The sequence below is a fragment of the Musca vetustissima genome, unplaced genomic scaffold, assembly GCF_032173495.1.
Source record: "Musca vetustissima isolate MV318-11 ecotype Yass unplaced genomic scaffold, APGP_CSIRO_Mvet_v1 utg24653, whole genome shotgun sequence".
Classification (NCBI taxonomy): Eukaryota; Metazoa; Arthropoda; class Insecta; order Diptera; family Muscidae; genus Musca; species Musca vetustissima.
In genome coordinates this window covers 348,719-371,272 of record NW_026882578.1, presented here as the reverse complement: position 1 = coordinate 371,272, position 22,554 = coordinate 348,719, and the positions used below count along the sequence as shown (strand labels likewise).

General features: G+C 33.8%; 1 protein-coding gene across 1 annotated transcript; it reads right to left on the bottom strand.

The window, feature by feature from the left end:
• Positions 1-1,698: 1,698 nt before the first annotated feature.
• Positions 1,699-14,648, bottom strand: LOC133329083 (probable serine/threonine-protein kinase ndrD). The gene is made up of 4 exons (XM_061537582.1): positions 14,401-14,648; positions 13,704-14,004; positions 2,577-2,839; positions 1,699-2,480 (listed from the first exon to the last, which is right to left on the bottom strand). Exons 1-4 carry the CDS (start codon positions 14,639-14,641, stop codon positions 1,699-1,701), a joined length of 1,587 nt encoding a protein of 528 aa, XP_061393566.1. The 5' UTR covers positions 14,642-14,648.
• Positions 14,649-22,554: the final 7,906 nt, after the last annotated feature.

Genomic DNA, 22,554 nt, shown 5'->3' with positions numbered 1-22,554 from the left:
AAAACAATTATTTTAAAAATCCACGCCAAAAAATCCACGGCCTCTGGAAAACAATTCTTTTAAGAACCCACGCCTAAAAATCCACGGCCTCTGGAAAACAATTATTTTAAAAATCCACGGCCTCTGGAAAACAATTCTTTTAAAAATCCACACCTAAAAATCCACGGCCTCTGGAAAAAAAATCTTTTAAAAATCCACGCCTAAAAATCCACGGCCTCTGGAAAACAATTATTTTAAAAATCCACGCCTAAAAATCCACGGCCTCTGGAAAACAATTCTTTTAAAAATCCACGGCCTCTGGAAAACAATTCTTTTAAGAACCCACGCCTAAAAATCCACGGCCTCTGGAAAACAATTCTTTTAAAAATCCACGGCCTCTGAAAAACAATTATTTTAAAAATCCAAGCCTAAAGTGTCCTCTCGGAAAATATTCTTTTAAAAATCCACGCCATAGGTGGGCCTCTCGGAAAATATTCTTTTAAAAATCCACGCCTAATGTGGCCTCTGGAAAACAATTCTTTTAAAAATCCTCGCCTAATGCGGCCTCTGGAAAATAATTCTTTTAAAAATCCTCGCCTAATGCGGCCTCTGGAAAATAATTCTTTTAAAAATCCACGCCTAATGTGGGCCTCTAGATAAACTTATTCTTTTAAAAATTCCACTCCTTATGTGGGCCTCTAGAAAAATATTCTTTTAAAAATCCAGGCCTTATTGGCAACTTGATTTTTTTTTTTTTTTTGTAATTTTTCAGATTTTTTTTATTATTTATTATTTAAACAAAACTTCATGGTAAATAATAATAATAATATTTGGTTTGTTCTAGTTTCTGTACTTGAGCTATATGTTATAATAAACATATATGTGTATGTATATATGTGTGTGTGTGAAGAAAATGAAAGAAAAATGGAATAATAAAAATAACTTATAACTAAAAAATTTATATATAAAAAATTTTAAATTAAAAATTAATATTAAACTACATAACTTTGGCACCCTTAAATTATATATTAATGAATAATATAGAAAATTAACGAGAATGAGAAAATAGACAAAAAATATTTACATATAACTTAAATAATTAGATATTTATATGGCAAGAGGAATTATGGGATACAAGGATCAATGGATCCTAAATAAAAAAAAAACAATTACAAAATTCAGCCTAGACTTCATTTTACATTTTTTTGTTTCAAGTTTTCCTTAAATTATTAAAAAAGCAAAGTATAAAAAAACTTAACATTTTACTTTCATTTTGATGGCTTGTTTTCTCCAAGGCCTTTTTGTTTGTGTACATGAGTTTGCTGTTTATTTCATTTTAAAACTAATTGTAAAAAAGGGGAAAAAAATAAAAATAATTTGAGGATTTGAGGCAAGTTACAAAAAGAAAATTATTCACAGATAAAAATATTCCGTTTTTTGGGCAAGTTTTTCTTTTTTGGTATTCATTAAAAATTAATAATAATCTCTTTTGTTTTTTGGAATTCATTTTTGGGATTTTCTTTCCATTTCCATTAACGATTATTACGAACAAATATATATAGGTATGTATGTATGTCTTTTTTTGTATAAAAATCACAAGTAAAGTTTTTTTGTAAATGGCACTTAATTTTGTTTTTTGTTGATGTTGCTGTTGTTGTCTTTTTTGTTCAGTTTTGGATTTCCCCATTTTCTATTCGGGGTTGGTATTTGTTTCCTTCTTCACTTTGCCTCCCTTGGCGGGGTGGAGACATTTAAACTGCTACAGCCCGAAGGTGATGATGAGCCTGTGGTCCCACCAGCTGTTGCCACCACTGCCGCACCGGCACCACTACTGTTCATTTGTGTCTGCACCAGCAACATGAGAATTTTATTCATTAAATTATCCGCCTCCGAATCTTCCATGCTATTGAGCTTGGCCGATATGAAACCACAGAATTTCGAGTTTAAAACTTCACGCACTGTCTGGGGCTGGGCCATTATATCGCCCATTAAACCGTTATGCGTTAGACCATTGGCCATATTCTGGGCCCGCAAATGACGATGTTGCTGCAGCATTTGTCCATCGTAGTCATCCGGATCCTGGTCATCGTCATCGTCGTCAGCATCGTTGTTATCCTCCTCACCGGTGCTATTCAAATGTTTACGTCTGCGTTTCAGTGGTGGCATGCCACCACCATTGCTACCCACCACTCCTCCACTGGTGCTGGGCGAATGATGGGAATTCAATATCAGTGGATAGGGGAAGTCGGCATCGATGGCTTCCAGTTCTTCTACCTCATCGGAGCCTTGATTACTAAGGGCACCGCCTGCTGTCTCCTCATCACCACTACGCACTGAGGAGTTATCCAAATCATCGTAAGTATTGTTCTGACCATTCGAGGAGGAATCATTGCGAGTCGAGGAGACACGACTATCATTATGCAATAGTTGGTGTTGTTGCAATTGGTTGCCTGAGTGTTGTTGTGTGCTGCCGTTGTTGTTCGAGTGTGTTGCATTGTTGTGTTGATGGGCTGGTGGGGCTCCATGGAATGTTGCTCCCAAAGCTGCTGCCAATTGTTGTTGTTGCTGTACAACCACATTGGGATTTGTATTTTGATTAGACAAATCCAATTCGGATTTTACGTTATAATAGTAATCATCGCCAGCGCTCATATTCAGATTCGATGAACATTTCGAGAGATTCAATGCGGAATCATTAAAGGATGAATGCATTGAATTCAATTTGTAATTGCTTTTGTTGTTGTTATTGTTGTTGTGGTTATTATTGTTATTGGCCGCCGCAGCATTGGAGATATGTTGAGCCAAGGCGGTAAGATTGAGACCCAAGGGGCCACTGTGCTCCAGAGCATGTGAACCACCTCTGTAAAGAAAAAGAAGAAAAAACAAATTGGAAATAATTAGAAAAATTTTGAACAGTTTTTATTTAAGTGGCTTAAATTTGGAAATTAATTTTGTTTGAATTTTTTTATGTTAAAAAAAATATTTATAAAAAATCATTGTTTTAAATATATGAAATAGATGAAAAAATTTGGAAATTTGGGCCACAAAATGTGTTTTCTTCATTTTTGAATCCAAAAATCCAAAACAAATTCAAATTTTTGTTCGGAAGTCCTATAAGAAATTGTGTTCCTTTTAAGGACATGTCTCTTTCAAACTCCTAAGTACCTGAGAGCTTAGGTAGTTTGTTTATTCATTTATGGCCTAAATAATCTCAGCCACCGCCACAGCCGGCTTTTCCGCTATCCAAATCTACATACAGGATGGAAGAATTATTTTCTTATTGTTGAAAATCCATCCAAAGGCAAAGCAGGCAAATCTTTGAGTTTAAAAATAGTTCACACACACAAAACATGTTCTTTCGAGGCACATCTGCCAAACAAATGTTTGTTTGGCATTGCTGAAATAAGAGCTCTTGAGAACAGCCAACAACATACATTTGTCATTCTCTTTGGTCTGGTCTACAACAAAAATACACCGAGACGCGGCAAGCGAACATATGTGTGTGTTCAGAACACAAATGTGTGTGCTCCTTAAAGCGCATGCGTGCCTTTCAAAAGATTTTGGGGCTCCAGGTTTCAGAGTGTGTGTGTCTGTCTTTATGGCTTTCTTTTTCCCCGGTTTAAATATGGATACAAAAGAAAATCTCATGTAATTTGATATTTATACCAAAAATGAAGAAGAAAACAAAGATGTGTCTGCTTTGCTAGTACCCTCGATTTAAGCAAAGAGCAATTAAAGGAACTACATATTTGTGTAGGATGGATTTTTTTTTGTTTTTAATGAATGAATGCAAGCAGCCGGGCAGCAGACATGCGTGAATGAATAAATGTGTGTGTGTTTGAGGGGTGGGTGTTTTCGTTTCGTTCTACCATAATAATTCATGGAAAAAATGCATGAAATTTAGTTTTATTGTTACATTTCCTTTAAGATGGGTCAAATGCAATTGACATTTTTTCCATTTATGGCTTCGCATATGCATATTACAGAGATTGAAATTGAAGTAAAATTTCTAAAAATACCACGTTGTGGTAAGGATTTGTCAAGGAAATTTAAAAAACTACATTATTATAAGACTTCAATAAGAAAATAAGGGATGAATGGTAATTTTGTGCGTGATTTTTATAACATTTGTGAAAAATTCACATTGACTTCGTTAGTGGAGATCCAAATTTTATTGGCTAGAATTTCTTGGAATATCATATACATTACCTTTCCATAGAAAAATTTCTAATTTTGAGGTTAACAAAAAAGTGGAGACTTTTGAAAAAAATTCATAATGACCCAAAATTATTATTTTTTATTGCAAAATATGTTTCTGGTATTTTGCAAAGTTTTTCATTATAAATGTGATATTAAGGCAAGAGAAAATAAAAAAATATTTTACAATTTTATTGAAAATACTCTATGATTTTGTTAGTGGAGACTTGCATTTTATTGGCTGGAAGTTCTTGGAACATCGTAGACATTATATTTCCGCAGAAAAATGTTTCATTTTGAACTTAATAAAAAAGTGGAGACTTTTGAAAAATTTAATAATTACTCCAAAAATATAAATTTTTAATGCAAAAGTTGTTTCTGGTTTTTTGCAATTATTTTTTTATTATAAATATGTATTCAGGCAGCAGAACATTTTGAAAAAAAATAATATTGGATTTTTTGTATATAAATTTTTTAAATATTCCTTATGATTTTCTTAGTGGAGACCCATATTTTATTAGCTAGAAATTCTTAGAACATCGCACACTTTATATTTCCAAAGAAAATTTTAAAATTTAAAGCTTAACAAAAAAGTGGAGACTTTTGAAAATTTTCATAATAACCCAAAAAATGTTGTTTTTTATTGCAAGTTTCGTTTTTAATAATTTCAAAAGTTTTTTTATTAGTATTATATTATGGTAGCAGTATTATATTATGGTAGCAGAAATTTTTGAAAAAAAAACATTTTTAATTTTTAAGTTTTCTTATAAATTTTTGAAATATTCTTTATGATTTTCTAAGTGGAGACTCAGATTTTATTAGCTAGAATCTCTTAGAACATCATAAACATTATACTTTCAAAGAAAAATTTCAAATTTTAAGCATAACATAAAAGTGGAGACTTTTGAAAATTTGCATAATGAGCCAAAAAATATTATTTTTATTGCAAAATTGGTTTTTTTGCAAAGTATTTTTTTATTATAAATGTCATATTCTGGCAGCAGAAAACTTTGAAAAAAAATATTTTAATTTAAAAGTTGTTTACTTATAAATTTTTTTGAAAATTCTCTATGATTTTGTTAGCGGATACCCAGATTTTTTGAGCTAAATTAATTTATAATATCTTTGACAATATAATATCGAAGAAAAAATATTTATTTTTGCTATATATTAAAAATTTAATTATTTTATCTATTTGCTATAAAAATATTCAAAATTACATATAAATTATTTGATTTTTTTTTTTGCAAAATTTTGAAAAAAATTAAAATAATTGTTTTTAAGTTTTTTCATACAAATTTTTTGAAAAATTTCTATGATTTTGTTTGTGGAGACCCAATTTTTTCCAGGTATGTTTAATAGTATCTATGGCAATATAAAGTCATGAATGTATTTTTATTTAAATTAATTGTGAAATTATTATCGTTTCTGTTGAAACCCCTATTGAAACAAGCCTTGGCCCTCTGCCGGGTCTTATCATCTCAATATTTCACAATAAACGTTTTTCGCAATGCTTCATTATTTAAATCCAAGCCATTCAAGAGCATTTTCACTTTTAAACCCTTCCCCAATTGTCAACAACACAACAACAACAACAAAATGACTTATGAGTCATGACACAGGGTAGATTTTCTTAACAAAGGCCCGATTTACTGGCAGTACGTGGACTTGCTGGATGTTGTTGTCAGAGAGAGTGAACGCGTTTTTTGTATTGAACAACAACAAAAACAAGAATAATCGTATCAAAAAAATTGTATTATAATATGTACATATATTTCCATATTGTTTTATTCTACCAGGCTTTTTAGTAGTAGTTGTTGTTGTTATTGTGAGATTCATTGGTTGGTATTATTGTGTTTTTTGTTTTTAATTATTTAAACAAAGTCTTGAGTTGAGGTTCACTATATATATATATATATATATATGTAGACAAGCGATCATAACTAATACCAATATCAAGACATTGTATTATTTTCACATAGTGCGCTCGAGCTGGTTGGCTGTTGCCACTCACTCGCTCGGCTCAGCACCCAAACAATCAGAATTTTTAATGATAAGAAAAAAAGGAGGTTTAAAAGAAACGCTGCCTGCCATACACCCATAAATATGTATGTAAGTATGTGTGTGTGCGTCTGTATAGGAAAACAAATGAAGTATAAACTGCATTTTTATGGACGACGGGATGTGTGGACTGATGTGACGCCTTTAGCTACACCACTAGCTGGACGTTGATATACTTCATATTTTGTTGTGGTTTCGATATAAATAAATACCACCACCAACAACAACAATACACAATATTGGTCAACATTGAAAAGGGAACGGTTGTTGTGAAAAAAAAAATCCAACAACCAAACAAAAAAAATTGGTGATAACATACAACCACCACCAACACCCCATATTGCCTGCCCGACTGCATTCAAAGATTGTTTGTTTGGCTTTGAAAACAAAACAAAAAAATGTGTAAGAAATTCTTAGAACTGGAATACAGCAAATGTTTGAAATGATAAGGATTTTCATAATTATTATTTTATGATAGTATTTTTCCTTTATACAAAATGCATGATGGAAATTTTAGAAGAAATTTACGGCAATGGGGGGAATCACCGGACAAGTCTCCAAAAACTAATACAAAAATAAATAAAATTTTTTATTAGATAAAAAAATTATACTAAAAAAATCTTGTTGAAATATTTAAAATTGCTAAATGAAATTAAAAAAAATGAAAAGAATAATATTTATTAAATTCATATATATTTTTTACTCAAATTATTTTTTATTAAAATATTTTTATTTAATAAAAAAAATAAATTTTGAGCATTTTTTCTATTTTTTATTTTCAGAAAATTTTAATTTTCTGTTAATATTTCGAATTCCATTTTCAAAATTGTAAAAATCTCATGTTTTGAAATCTCTACACAAGTCTCCACTTTTTTATTTTTAGTTAAAATGGAAAATTTTTGAAGGCATTTTAAAGCTGATTCGATAACAATGCAAATTTTCATGAAAAAATCAAGTCTCCACTAACAAGAAAAGTTAAATTTTTACCAAAATTTTGAGCACTTTTTCTAATTTTTTATGTTTAGAAAATGTTAATTTTCTACTAATACTTCGAATTCCATTTTCAAAATTGTAAAAATCTCATATTTTGAAAACTCTACACAAGTCTCCAATTTTTTATTTTTAGTAAAAATGGAAAATTTTTGAAGGCATTTGAAAGCTGATTCGATTACAATGCAAATTTACTTGAAAAAATCGGGTCTCCACTAACAAGAAAAGTTACAATTTTACAAAAGAAAATTAAAAATTATTTAAAAAAATATAAATAAATTAAAAAGTCCCAATTGCAAAATAAGTTAAAATGTTGGAAACCTTTAAACAAATATTTAAAACAATTAAGATTTTATGTAATATTTGTCTCTTAATGCTCTTCTTTATTAATTTCCCTCAGATTAAAATTTTAAAATAAGTAAATTCCGTATTTAAATCAATTAGACGATTACCTATCTTAAGCTTCAGCTATTATACAGTTTGCCGATCATGATGATGCTGACACAGAAACCTTGATTTAAATGTTTTTTTTTTTTGCTGTTGTTGTTGTTGTTTTTGCTGTTTCTGTTCTGGCTTAATCAAATCCAACATCAAGCGTCAAATAACAACAAATTTTCAAACCAAATAAAAATCAACAATCGGCAACAACGGTGTAAAGTCGAAACGAAACAAAACAACAAAATTGTGACATTTCACAGTGAAATTGAACAGAACCGTCACAAAAAAAAACCAAACCAAAAATCCGTTTAAATTAATTGAGGTTGACGATAACTGTACCATCATCCCATCATCATCACCAAAACACCAGAATTGCGTTTATTTCATTTCACAGAGGCAGCATCCAGCAGTAGTACCTTGCATGATTTTCATCATGTGCATATGTATGTATGAATGTAGTACTGAGCCGTCAATGTGTAGTGGATGGATGGCGGAGGAGGTGGAGGAGTAACAACGACGAATAGGAGCAGCAGTAGCAGCGGCTAAAATACCAAAAACCTCATACAATAAGTACACACATTGCCACAAAATTGACATACAAACAAAATATATATATATCTACACACATACATACGTACATACAACAATTCGACGACAACACATCTATGTATGTATGGCTGTTTGTCGTTTCTCAACCATATTTAAATAGCAGAAAATGTACAAAAATATAAAAACGGTTTAAGGCTGATAACAGACACAGACGGGGCAACAAAATAATAACAAATAATCAAGAACGGCAAGAACAACAGCAAACAGCGGCGTTTGGCCAAGCGGCCAGCCATGTATGGAGGACAGACAGACAAACAGGCGAGAATTGTACATACTGCAATTCAAATCAGTCAAGTCTGTTTGGACTTGCATCTATCCATTTGATTCGGCCATCTCTACTACTGGCAGCAATGCAACCAGAATCAGAAGAGTCTGGGATTTGGATCCCATGTGCAAGCCAGCCAGACATCCAGCCACTCTCGCTCTCATTTCACCCGAAACGACAACAACATACCCGAGCAACGTACTTAAAACCATTTGCATGCCATAACTGTGTAAAAAATCATATCACAGGAAAGAGAATGGTGGTGGAGGAGGAATCCCTCCCTGCCATCACAAAACAAAAATTCAGGGAACAGAGAGACAGACAGACTTTCAAGCCAAGGCATTAAATAATTGATGTTCGTTGTTGTCGTCGTCGGTTCAGCCAATTTTCAACAAGATCAAAAACCGTCATCACAATTGCCAGGCTAGTTGCCTTTTGGGACCATATGTAGAATTTATGGTTCCCCAACCCCATCTGTCCCTCTCAAATAAACCATGGCATCATGATGCTGACGATCATGCCAACCAACAATAACAAAACACACACACACATATATGCGAATATATAACACACACCATCACAAATTTCTCTGGTAATCAGTGAAAAGTCTAAATTAAAATGGAAAAAAGAGCGAATTAAGCCAAGCAAGCAGTGTAGAGCTGCTGCCAGAGCTACCCTCTTCTTTGTGAAGAGCATCCGTCCATTGCATGTTTTCCTCAATTTACCAAGATCGGCTGGCCGACAGACCGAGAACCCAACACAAAACACCCGACCGGGTAGTAAGCAAATAATGTTAAAAGAAGAACGAATGAACCAACAAAAGCGACAAAAGTACTCAGCCAAAATGAATTCCGCACTCTAACACACACCCAAAGCCATAAATTTATGAACCGTTTAATCAATTGGCGGAAAAACTCAAATGAGTAGGAAAAGATCAAGGAGGCAAGGGAAGAGGGGGTAGGTTGTGGCACAGTGTGTATATTATGAACAATTTTGCTGTAGGACAACAAACATAGCTCCATTATAAGGTCCCCGTCCGATTTTCCCTAAAAATAGGTAACTTTCGATACTGGGTTCGAAGAAGCTATAGTACCTCCCCTTGAAATTGTCTATACCTTATGTCTTTCATTTCCCATTCTAGATTAATAAAATGTAAACTATTTCCCAGCAAAAATTTGTCAGCATAAGTTCTCGTCCTCGCATAGTCTCCACATAAGGTTCCGTCCTTATTTGTGGGTCCAAAGGGCATCTATCTTACCGGAATTGTGGCATTTCTAATTGCCCAGAGAAATTCAAGACTGATATTTTGATGTATTTTTAAAAAAGCAGCATTTTTGAAAACTCTACACAAGTCTCCACTTTTTATTTAGAGTTAAATAATTGTTAAAATGCTCTAAGGCAGTCTTAGAAAACCTTATATAACATTCTGATGCAGAAATAAAAAAACTCTCCACTCACAAAATTTTTCCAATTTACGATATATTGGAGAATTTTTTTAAATATTCCGAAAAAAATTCGATATAAAATTCTGAATTTAAAATTTGCATAAAATCAATAAATTGTTCTAGATTTGAAAAGTCTCAGCATGTTTGAAAACAAAAGTCTCCACTTTTTCATTATAATTGAAAAATTGTTGAATCTTATTAAGACAGTCTTTGGAACCTTAAAACCTTCTGAATATAAAATTTCCATAAAAGCAATAAATTTTTCTAAATTTGAAAAGTCTCCAATATAGGAGACTAATTGTTTTTTGACTAGAATTGTTTCTAAATGACCCAAATTGCTTTAGGAAACATAACAAAATAAAATTTCGCGAAAATATATAACTCTCCACAAATAAAAATTTACCATTAAAGGGTATTATGGAGACTTTTTTCAATACTTCGAACACAAAATACAAAAATATTCTTTAATCTGAACTCTCCAATAGATTTTAACATTTGATTGTATTTTTACATTCCAAATTTAGATAAAATAACTTAATTTTTCGAATTTTAGGAACTCTCCAAAAGTGGAGACTTTTTTATTTCCAGCTAAAAATACTTCTAAATGACCTATAATGCCTTAGGATATATACAATAATAAAATACCGTAAAAATAAATAACTCTCCACTAATAAATATCTACAATTAAAGGAGATTATGGAGACTTTTCAATATTTCGAAAAAAATACAAATTTCCATTTTAATTTGGAATCTTTAATAAATTTTTATCCTTGATTAACTTTAAAATCTATATAAAATCACTAGATTTTTTCCATTTTGAGAACTCTCCAAAAGTGGAGACTTTTTGTTTTTAGCGAAAAATGCTTCTAAATGACCTAGGCAACCTTAGGAAACACAAAATAATGAAATTCGACTAAAATAATTCTCCACTAATAAAAATTTACAATTAAAGTCAAAAGTCTCCACTAATAAACCATATTAAATATTTTTAAATTGTATTTAATAAAATTTGCTCAAAAAACATTCTATATATTTGTTTGGCTTCCCTTGCTTGCCTAATTTTTTAAAATTTGTTTTTATGGACTTTGAACCCACTGTGCCACCTCCTCCAAATCAATAAACCATGGTATATATTATGATTTAAACATATGTATGTCTTTCAGACCGACATTCATTTAAAATTGTTCAATGACAGAGAAAAAAACAACAAACCCAACCAATACTTTTTACCGCAATTTAGAAGCCATGTTTGTTGTCTCAATGAAAAGGAAGAAGAAGAAGAACAGCCAGGCAGGCCAGCCGGGCAACCAGCGACCCCACCACAAAATCGAAAGTATGTGGCAATAAATGTTTCCACACTTGAACGTAGCCAAGCCAAGCCAACAACAATAACCATTTATATCTTACGATTCTCTTTGCGTTGAATTTGGAGCAATTGTGCGCGATCGGCCTAGTGGGCTCAGTCGGTATGTCGTGTTCTATACAATGGTTCAATTACATTCTCTCAAATTGAAAAACAAAACAAAAAACGACAACAGCAAAAATAGTAAAAGCAACAAATACGCCACAAGAAATGGGGGATGAAATTTGTGTGTATGAGTATAAGCGTGTGTGTGTGATTTAATTTTCGTATGTTGTGCGTTCTTGCTTGCTTTTGGTTAAGCGTTGTTTGTAAGGGCTTTATTATGGACGCGTTTATATTATTTGGCTTGATTAAAAAATGGATGGATGATTGGATTCATCTACGTCGTCATCACCCGCCATCAGTTGGCCGACTGAATATGGCCTCGAATGTAGCAGCATACACACATACACCACACTCTCATTATTTTATTATTTAATGCGATCGCAATAATCATCATCAGCCTCCATCATAACGACACGAAAAATTTTTGTGATGACATGGCTTGGAGAGGGGATGCCATCATGCGACGGTTTGACCATGTGTTATAGCTTGCTTCTCAGAAGTTGTGTGGAGGGAGGGGTGGGTGGTGTTGCTTTGTATTTTGTACTCGTCGTCTTTATAAGAAGATTATTATTATCATCATTGTTATGGCCCCGTTGTTGTTGCTGTTGTCGTCGTAGTTGTTGTTAGTAGCGCAGTGAGCCAGCCGCCATTATTCACAAAACAGAGCAAAAATTCACGTCATAACTGGGCGTAAACCTAACATTTTGTCAAATTGGATGCATGCTCAGCTGATTTTCTTTTTTTTTTGGTTCTTGGTATTTGTTAAGTACTTTACCAGGCTGAAGTTTTGCTTCATATTTTTTTGGGAAATTATCAAATTGTTATTGGATTACTTAGATAAACCAATTAATCGAAATTATTGCGGATTTTCGTATATTTTTGAGTTTCTTAGATAAAAGCCAATAAAAAGCTAATTTAGGATCATAATATTATTATAAAGGAATTTTCTAATAGAAATACTTTGAAAAAATCCATAATTTACAAAATTTTGAAATCTCTCCACAATTCTCCACTTGTAAATTTATGACAAAAAATACATTTTCTCATTAATATAGGCATGAAAAATGTGTTGCTTTAATTTTTTGAAGAAATATTATAAATCTCCACTAACAATTAATAGGAACATTTTCAAAATAATTAAAACTTCGTTAAATATTTTTCCAAAAAAATCAATTTAATAGTGAAAATCAAAGTTTTGCAAGTTTTAAAAAAATCAAAATTTGCAATTTTTGAATTCTTCCAAAAGTCTCCACTTTTTTCCTCATTCGAATTTTGATTTTTCGCATGCTTAAACCGCTAATAACCGACCGAAAGTCATTTTAGCACAATAGTATATAGGTACTTGCAGGTTCTAATAGAAAAATTTGATAAAAATCCGCAATTTCGAAAATTCTGAAATCTCTACACAAGTCTCCACTTACAATTTTATAACTTATTATGCCTGAATTTGATAATACAATCTCAAAATTGTTATTATTTTCAATATTTGAATAACATTTGCGAAATCCACTCCAAGTCTCCTTTTTTCAGATCCGATTTTTTTATTTTAGCTTGCTTAAACCGCCAATAACCGGCGCAAGGAAATTTAGTACCTTAACATCAAGGTATTTTCAAGTTATAATAGAAAAATTTAATAAAAATCGATTATTTCGAAAATTATGAAATCTCTACTCAAGTCTCCACTGGCAATTTTATAACTAATTAGGCTATAATTTGATAATCCAGCCTCAAAATAGTTATTATTTTCAATATTTGAATAGTTTCCATTTCGAAATAAAACCATTTTTAACTCAATTTCAAGACCAATAAGCATTTCAATAATAATTTCCAAATTATTGCAATTTCAGCATTTTAAAAATTCTACACAAGTCTCAACTTTCGAAATGGTGATGACAGACACTCCAAATCGTTATAAAATATAGTAACTAATTGCAAACAATTCCATAACATTGTAAAAAATAAGTCTCCACCATCAAAATAAGTCTCCACAAGAATCTGCTCAGTCCTGCCTTTCATTTTTGATAGCTTTCGATGCTGTTAGCCTGGCAATTTTAATTATCTCAACTTTTACCAGTTTGTTGAAGAGAGACAGATAGTTGAGAGGAGACGAATCTGTATCCCTCTCTCACCTCTCTTATCCACAAATTGAGAATTACCACAAGGCAATTTGGCTGAACTCTTTTTCTTACAAAATTCTATTCGTTTCTTTTCTTATAAATAAAAAAATATGAAGAAAAAAATCTCTACTCACTTTCTCTCCCGGATGACATCCCGCAAAAAATCCATTGCCTCGTACAGACTCCATTTGGGTTTAAAGTTATTGCCCATCAACTTGACATGGGCCAATTCGCGACGATAGGATTCTCGCAGAGATTTGAAAGCTCGCGCCACACGCCTGCCGGGCGCATTGAACTCCTTGCCGATCATTTCCCATGCCCGATTCTTTTCCTCTTCGGCCCCCTTGAAATTCGGTAAACGTGAATCCCACAAGATGGGATTGTCATGGACCATCTGTATCAGTTTCAATTTATCGGAGGCATTGCGTCGGACCACTGCAAGTAAATCGAGGGTAAATAAAAATTGTTCTTTGGTTAATACAGAGGGACAAGAAGAAGAGGTAGGAGAGGACAATGATGATGAAGTCGAAGTACTACAAGATGAGGAGATATTGTTGGATTTTCTAGTTCTTGCTGTTGTTGTTGTGGTAGGACAATTGGAAGGTTTCTTTATCTTGTTGTTGCTGTTGTTATTTTTCCTGTTACCACAACAACATTTTTGGAATTTGATCGAACTAGAATTGGGAGTACTACAACATTTACTACATCTAGAGACTGGTGGTGGACAACCCAAGGAGAAGGAACTGGCCTGGGCTAACTCCTGAGCCAATTTCTTCTTCCTATTGAGAAGACTACGAGTTAAGGGACGATTTGGTTTGTAGGTCAACGCACATTTTTTAATTTTCTGTTGATGCTGCTGTTGTTGTTGTGGATGCTGCTGTTCCATCGATGCTGGCGGCTGATGTTTGGGTTTTAAATCCAAAGCCAATGCTATAGCGGCGGCTGAGGCGGCGGCGCTAGCACTCATCTCTTGTGAGGATTTGTGATGATGGCTAATGTCGTCGTTGTTGAAATCACTGGTCGTAGAGGTGGGTGATGCGTTCAGAGATTTCAATAACTTTTTATGGCTCATCAATAAAATCTTTTTTTTTTTTGTAATAAAAATTCACAATTTTTTTTCAAAATTTATTGTAACAAATAAAATTTGTTACTTTGATTGTTTTTTATTTTATTTTGGTTTCGTTTAATAAATCACTTCGCCAGCGTTCATTGATCTTTGGACTGAGTATTTGGTTCAATGTTTTTTGTTTTTTATTTTTGTAATTTCAATTAATTCACTTTTTTCCAAAACCTTGTTTATTTTGTTGAATTATTTTTTGTTTTATTTTTCTCAGAGTGTTATTTTGATTTTCACAATTATCAGTTTTTTAGCCCCGTTCGCTGTGCTCGACTGTGTGGCTGTCTTCACTCGCCTGCTTGTTTTGATCTACTACCCTCTCACGACCAAGTTTAAAACCCAACTAAAAGCCATCACTGCTAAAGACCAACCACCCCAGCCAGAGCCCGCATTTTTCAAATTTGTATTTACAGCAAATCAAAAAAACCACGGCAATACAACTACTGCCTGCCTGGCTGGATGTGTGGAGAAAAGCAACAACAACAAAAACAAAGGGAAACGCCAATCGTCGGCAGAAGCAACAGCGGCAGAAGAGTAGCCTGCCTATAACTATAAAAAATCGTCTTAGACACAGAACACAACATTTATGCCATAATTCGATGATGATGACGACGACGATCAGTTCAGTTTATTTCATACACACAACTGCAACAAAACACAACAAGAACAACAACACAACACCGTCACAGCCACAAACAACGGAATTCTCGGCTCGGCAAAAACCCCCAGCCAAACCTCTCTGCCTGCCGCACTCGGTCGTGTAGATTTACATTAACTTTGTCTAAATAGAAACGGTCGGTTGTACTCTTCGCCTGTTCTTCAAACATTTAACAAATACTCGTGCAGCGACGACCACGACGACGACAGGGACTTTGCCATTCACACCGACTTACATACACACACACGAACAAACAAACACATTCGGCCGAGCGCTCTCTGTGTCACACCACACAACAAATCATCATCTCCTCGAACTCTGAGTCGTCGTGTCGAGCACAAAGAACAGCAACAACAACAACAACGACACTCAGAACAACGAAGTCCACACAACAACGAAAAATCACGCTTAAAATCGCCGTAAATTGAACTGTGAATAAAAACAAAACAATGGACAATGGCGAATAATTGCAGTGTGCGGGCCAATTGCGGGGCCTTTTTGCACTAGGAGAATTTGGGAATATTTAATGTAATACGATTTTTTATCGTCTGTTGCCGTATAGTTTTTACTATTAGTTCGATAGGAGAAGGACGATGACAGCATACGAATATCGATTTACTGTCTCTTTTCATTTCTTTTACAATAATGACTGAAGACTTGTCATCACAAAAATAACCTGATATAGTCATCAAACCAGTGATCGAAGCAGTATAGTCGGACGGGACCATATGACACCCTACATAACTACTAGGAAAATCTAACTTTCTGCGGGCCTATATTCTAAGTCTGGCTATATTTCGCGATATTTGCACTCTCTTGACCGATTATAGGTCTGCAGCTCCACTTTCTAGCCATGGCATATTATCTAAGTCTGTTTTTTCGAGATAAATATTTACGACATAAAATAAAAATTTGGTCACTTTAAGTTTCAGTAGACCCTCGGAATATTGACCGACCATCATCCAAACAGCCGTTGCAAGTATTTGGTCAGATCCCCTTCACCGTGTAAAATATGTGATGTTCTGCATAAAATAATCGCCTCTAGAACGACTAGAAAATCTGACAAAAATAATGTTTTCGGTTCATTGAATCCCCTAAATATCATCTCAACATTATCGAAAATTGTAGGCGACGTCCTTGGCCATAACCGGAACTTCCTGTGAAATTTCAAAGCGACCCACCCTCTGGTAATACTAAAGAATATCATAATACATAAACTCTTTAAAAACATTTACATAGAACTCCCACATCCGAGTACATACAACAATAGAATTGGTATAAATTTAAAATTCAATAACTTCTCTTGGATATACTAACAACTTTTTGGGTCTATGCCAATCAGGACTAAATATACTCGCCATAGAATACACATTTTTAACACACTAAATATTGAGCGATCCGCATCAAAATAGTTCTTTATTATTCTTTGGCCATAACCCTTTCCTGGTGTAAGGATTGCCGACAGATATATACCCTCAGCCTATGGTGTGCAGAGGTCTTCGAAATTGCACACAGGTTTTATTATTCGCTTTATATAAAGGATATGTTTTATTTTTATACTCCCAAATTAATTTTAAAAGTTCATAAAATATTGAACCATAGTGGGGCGGTACCAGAAGCAGAGGGCCGACGGTTCCCACCTTCGGACCTGATCTACGCTAGGTAACGATAGTAGATAGTTTTAAGTTTGCTTCAAATTGGACATTCCATTCGCCTAATATTTAATTTATAAATATATCTCCGTCATTTTTTATAACATTCCTTTAAATATACAACAATTTCAAAATCAATTCCTTTAAGGCCCTTCGAATTCGACCTCCTACACTACGGAAAATCCCCCTGCCATTGTATTTGTTATTACTTTTGCCTGCTACAATTATTGTTGCTGTTTTTGTTTTTCGTTTGGACGATATCAATGTTTGTGTTTTGTTGTTGTTGTCGTCGCCGTCGCTGTTTTCTCCGCAGAAAGAAAGAAACGCAATTTAACGGTTGTTTGCCTAGTTCGGAAACACCAGACTACAGAAGAGCTCTCGCTCTTCTTCGCCAATAAAGGCATGGCTCGACAGACTGGCTAGGCTGACTGGATGGTTGGACGGTTGGCTATCATATTTTACTCTCACTCTCAAAGTGGCTTACATGGAAAACAATCATAGCTACAAACATACATGTGTGTATGTATGTATGTAAGTATGATTGTATGTACTGCATGCAGGCATTGTGTTGTTGTTGATTTATTAAATTCGTTTTCATTTCATTCTTAGTTTTTGGGGAATTTTTGCAGTAACACGAACATTTCGTCGTTTTTCGTCTTCTACGGGGTTTTTACAGTTGGTCTAATTTAAGGCTTTGAAATGGAAAAATATGTGTGTGTGTGTATGTGTTTGCACATTGTGTGTAAAAGAGAAATGTAGGAAATTGTTGCAGCGCTGCTGATGATCAGCATCAACGTCGTCGGGGATTTTTGCCGTGTAGAATTGTTGTCGTTCAAAATTACTTTTCGAGAAATTCCAATTTAACGGGCTCAAATAAAATATGGGCACAGCATTTTTTTCTCGGTCTGAATTGTTAACTTAATGCTGCAGGCAAGTAAGCTATCTAAACGAGGGTTGTTTGGAAAGGGTAGGAAGATATGGAAAAGAAGGATTTATTTCAATAGTTATCCAATATAGGACTTTCATACGGATAAAGGGACATTTCATATAAAAAATAAACAGCGAATCAAAATCAGGATGAAACCACATACAACGGTTTTCTTATTAGAGGTGGTTCAATATTTTATATGAATTATCGGATAATGGTATACCAATAATAATGAAAAACAAGTAAAAACGATGTTAAGGTCGGACCGGCCGAACTTTTTATACATTTCATCATGAGGATGACAATCAAAATATCTACAATTAATGGGGGCTCCGAGGAGAATCTCATGTTATGATAGGAACTTGAACAAAGCGTAAAATATGTTAGAAAAAGATTATTGAAATTCTCAAAATATCTACTAGTGGGACTATAATAAACGGAGATCAATATTGATATTTTTGGTAGTGAGGTTTGACAGCCAAAATTACAGTCAATTCGGTTGAAAAACATGTGTAAAAGCCTAAAAATATCGAATATTGGGGAGTACCGTTATATGGAGGCTATCCTGAAACTTGGCTCAATATTAACAATTTTTTGCACGGAGATGTACTGTACCATGATGACCCAAAATACCAAATTACAGCCAATTCGGAGGGAAAATGTGTGCAAAATTCCCAAAATACCGAATATTGGGGGTATCGTTATATGGGGGCTACCCTGAAACTTGGGTCAATATAATTAATTCAAAATACCAAATTACAGCCAATTCTGTTGGAAAACGTGTCCAAAAATTCCCAAAATACGGAATATTTGGGGTACCAAACATCCTAGGTGTACTAGCAATGTATGTCCAAAATTTCAGAGCTCTATCTTAAACATTTCAATCTCTATCGTGATTACGACAGACAGATATGCGTAAATCGACATAGAATTTTATTCTGATGAACAATATATCTACTTTGTGGGGTCTCCGTTGAATATTTCGAAGTTTTGCAAACGGAATGACAAGTTTAATATGAACTCCACCTTATGGTGATGAGTATAAAAAAGTCAAGTTCAGTTCAGCGAGGCCTTTTTATACCCTCCACCTCGTGTTGGGCATTGAGAATTTCGTAAATCGATCGGGACTATGTAATTGCATTATGTGGTATATTGGCTAATTTTTAGAAAGAGGCCTTTATTCGCCAATAACCCGATATGCGAAATTTTAGCCAATTCGAAAAGCATTCGGTTGAAAAACGTACTGTAGTGTTCTTTAGATATATAATAGTTAGATCTCTTTAATTCGGATCTGAAGGTGATCCCATTTTGGATTCTACGGTTCCAAAATTCCCCCACTCATTTACACAACCCTCGATGACCACCGCATATTAAATTGTGCTTTATCACCCTCATCATTTTAATACGAATTAGCTTAAAACGCTACCGGACAACAACAACAGCATCGCATGAATATCAACCTCACATAAAAGCCGTAAAAAACTCATTTAATTTAATTTAGTTAGTAAAAATCATTTATTAACCATTTAAAATAAATTCAATTTACAGCATTTTTATCGTTCCAACGAATGAATGAGTCGTGTTATCAACAAGGGAAATTCTGGCAGTCTCACTTATTCCCTCGCACTCTTCTTCCATTCACTCTCACTTTCCATTAAAACCGAAATTAACATTTTGTAGAGAGAGTGCAAATGCCTTAAGCCACTGAGAATGGTCTTGAACAGAGAAGCAGGGAAAGAGAGGAACAATTTGAGATAAAGACAAAATACTAGGCCTACTATGTACACTCAAACACACATGGTGTTGTCAATTGTGGTGACAATTCTCCAAAAACATGTGATAGTATCGGGGAGTTGTTGGGTGTATGTGTGTAAGTATTGGGGGAGGGGGGTTTGTTTTTCGTAAGTGCTGCAGCGCCTGAGCCGCGTCAAAGACACGCAGTCGGCAATAACTCAATTCACAAGCCATGGTTTTCTGCCGTTTGAAATCAAATGAACCAAATGTGTTGTTTTGTTGTTGTCGCTAGATTTGTTTTTTGAAACTGTCACACATTTCTGGTGTGAGGTTATTCTTCTGTTCTTTCAAACATTATGGTGGGGTATAGTCGACATATGTTGTCTACACATATATAAAGTGTATATATGTATGTACTAAATAACCTATTGTGCTGTACTATGCCTATGTACAATTGGCACTTTGGCCATTTCTAGTGATCGCTGCTGCTGCTGCCTGACTTTAAATGTTCGCCTTAGCTGTTGCTTCTATGCCTCTTCTTCTACTTTACGAAATCGTAAATGTCAAATACTATTTTGAATAACGGAAATGACTTCTTAAAGTAATATCTATTAAAAACAAAAAACAGAAAAAATATGCTTGGTTGGAGAACATAGTTATTGTTCTGGTTTAGGATGGAGGAAGGAGACGGGAATATTAGAACATCGCACATAATACGGTTAATGCATGGATAATTCTTTTTTGAAGTTTTTAATTGAATGTTAAAATATTTTAATAAGGGCTAGGTACCGAAAAAGACGGAAGAAAAAATATTTAATTCTCAAAATATGAAATGGTGGGGCTACTGTTATATGGGGCTATACCCAAATGGGATCGATATTGATAATGTTTGGCAGTGAGATTTGACACCCAATGACGTATCTAAAATTCCCAAAGTATTCAATATTGATTTGAGGGCTACCCTAAAACATGGGTCACTATAAATAATTTTTGGTAGTGAGATTTAACATCCAATGATAATACATAATTCCAAGTTACAGCCAATTTGGTAGACATACGTGCCCAAATTCGCCAAAATGCCAAATATTGGGGATTACTGTTATGTGGGGGCTCTTCCCTTAAACTTGAGTCAATATTAATATTTTTGTACGGAGATGTACTATATAATGTGATCGCAAGATACTAAATTACAGTCAATTTGTTGAACACAATGTGAAAAATCGCCAAAATGCCGAATATTCAGGAACACTATTATATGGCGGCTAAATCAAGACGTAGAACGATATATCCTATTTCCAATACCAAATATCCTAGGAGTACTATACAAATACCGGAGCTTCCAGGAGAAAACAAATCACCAAACTACAAAATCTGAATATTGGGAGGTACAAGGATCTCTGTTTGGACCAGTTCTGTACAACTTGTTCATCTGTGACATACCAGGACCACCTGAAGGAGGAATGTTGCTAACATATGCTGATGATGTGCTACTGGCCTTGCATGGACGCTTTGGAAGCACCGTGGAAAGAAAGCTGAACGTTTACATGGAAACACTTCATAGCTATTTCACAAAACGTTAATGTGAAAATTCGCTTTCAAATACCCATATCTATACACGATTTTCTATGTGATGCATTATATTTAGAGAATTATGTTGTTCGATGATCTATATTGAAATTTGACACCAACTGCCTAATATGGCGTTTAGTCTGACAAATTCATCAATTTTCCAAGGAGGCTATAAACAAACCCTATAACTATAATATGAGACATTATTTTCAAATACCCTTATGTATTTTCGATTTTTTATGAGATATATTATATCTAGAGAATTTTGTTGGTCGATGACCTATAATGAAATTTGGCGTAGAATATTTTTTCCATTGACACCAAGTCCTTAAAATGCAGTTTTGGGGTCAAAATTTTGGAAAATGTGTATCTGTGGTTTTAGGACAAACCCAAATCAATTGCGAAGAGCATACGTAAACACATTCCAACTATTAAAGTTGGTAATGAAATAATCGGAGTTTCTTACAGGTACAATTTTTTTTAATTCAGTTTTAACAGTTTCAATTTCAAATAAGACGTTACTGCATATTTCCCCATATTGAATTTCAGTTGCAAATGTTTTGAGATCCACTGTAAGTTAAAATTTATAAAAGAAAGTAGTACTTATAAAATAACAAATTATATGAGGCTTGTAAGCAAAAATGGTTTAATGGTGCCCTCTTTCCCCTATATTTCTGACACCTAAGTTATTCAACAGCAGTAATATGATTTAAACCTTGGGTCTACTATCTATAGAAGTTTTCTTGTTATTGTTTATTATTATCTCCTAATGTCAAATTACACTATGACTCAAAATGTAAGCCCATTTCAGACGACATTTTCACGTATTAGTCAAAAAAATCTCTCCCAATAACAATGCAATTTCTAACAACAAAGGCATAGAAACAAAATGCATTAGCAATGTTAGTGATTACAATGAGTCTTAAATGCTGTCTAATAGACTGAAGTCTCTCTCTCCCTTGTTCATTATCATTTCGTTCACTCTCTGGATAGTGTTGTATTTTAAGTATGGCTTACTCACACTCTCTTCTGGAAACTATCAATCAGAACAATAAATGTTGTTGATAAACATTTGTCTGTATGTAAATATGGTTGAATGGTTGATCCCATCCAACTGCAAAAACAGCAACAACAACAAAAAGAAATAAAGTAAAGAAAACAAAACGAAACGAAAGCAACAACCTTATAAAATGCAGTAGCCGATGTTCTCACTGATATTAATGCGCTGCTCTTGTTTTGTTTTTTGTCGTTGTTGTTGTTGTTCTGCTGTTACTGTTCTGGCCTTATTGTCAATGCAGTGAGTTCTTTGGGTGATATGACTGAGTGA

Excerpts from the sequence above, each read along its gene's own strand:
- LOC133329083 (XM_061537582.1), bottom strand. The coding sequence starts at position 14,641 with ATGAGCCATAAAAAGTTATTGAAATCTCTGAACGCATCACCCACCTCT. Across the intron at positions 14,005-14,400 it reads TCAACAGAAAATTAAAAAAT|TGGTCCGACGCAATGCCTCC; the intron begins GTGCGTTGACCT and ends ATTTACTTGCAG. Across the intron at positions 2,481-2,576 it reads ATCCGAATTGGATTTGTCTA|ACAACAATGCAACACACTCG; the intron begins ATCAAAATACAA and ends CAGCCCATCAAC.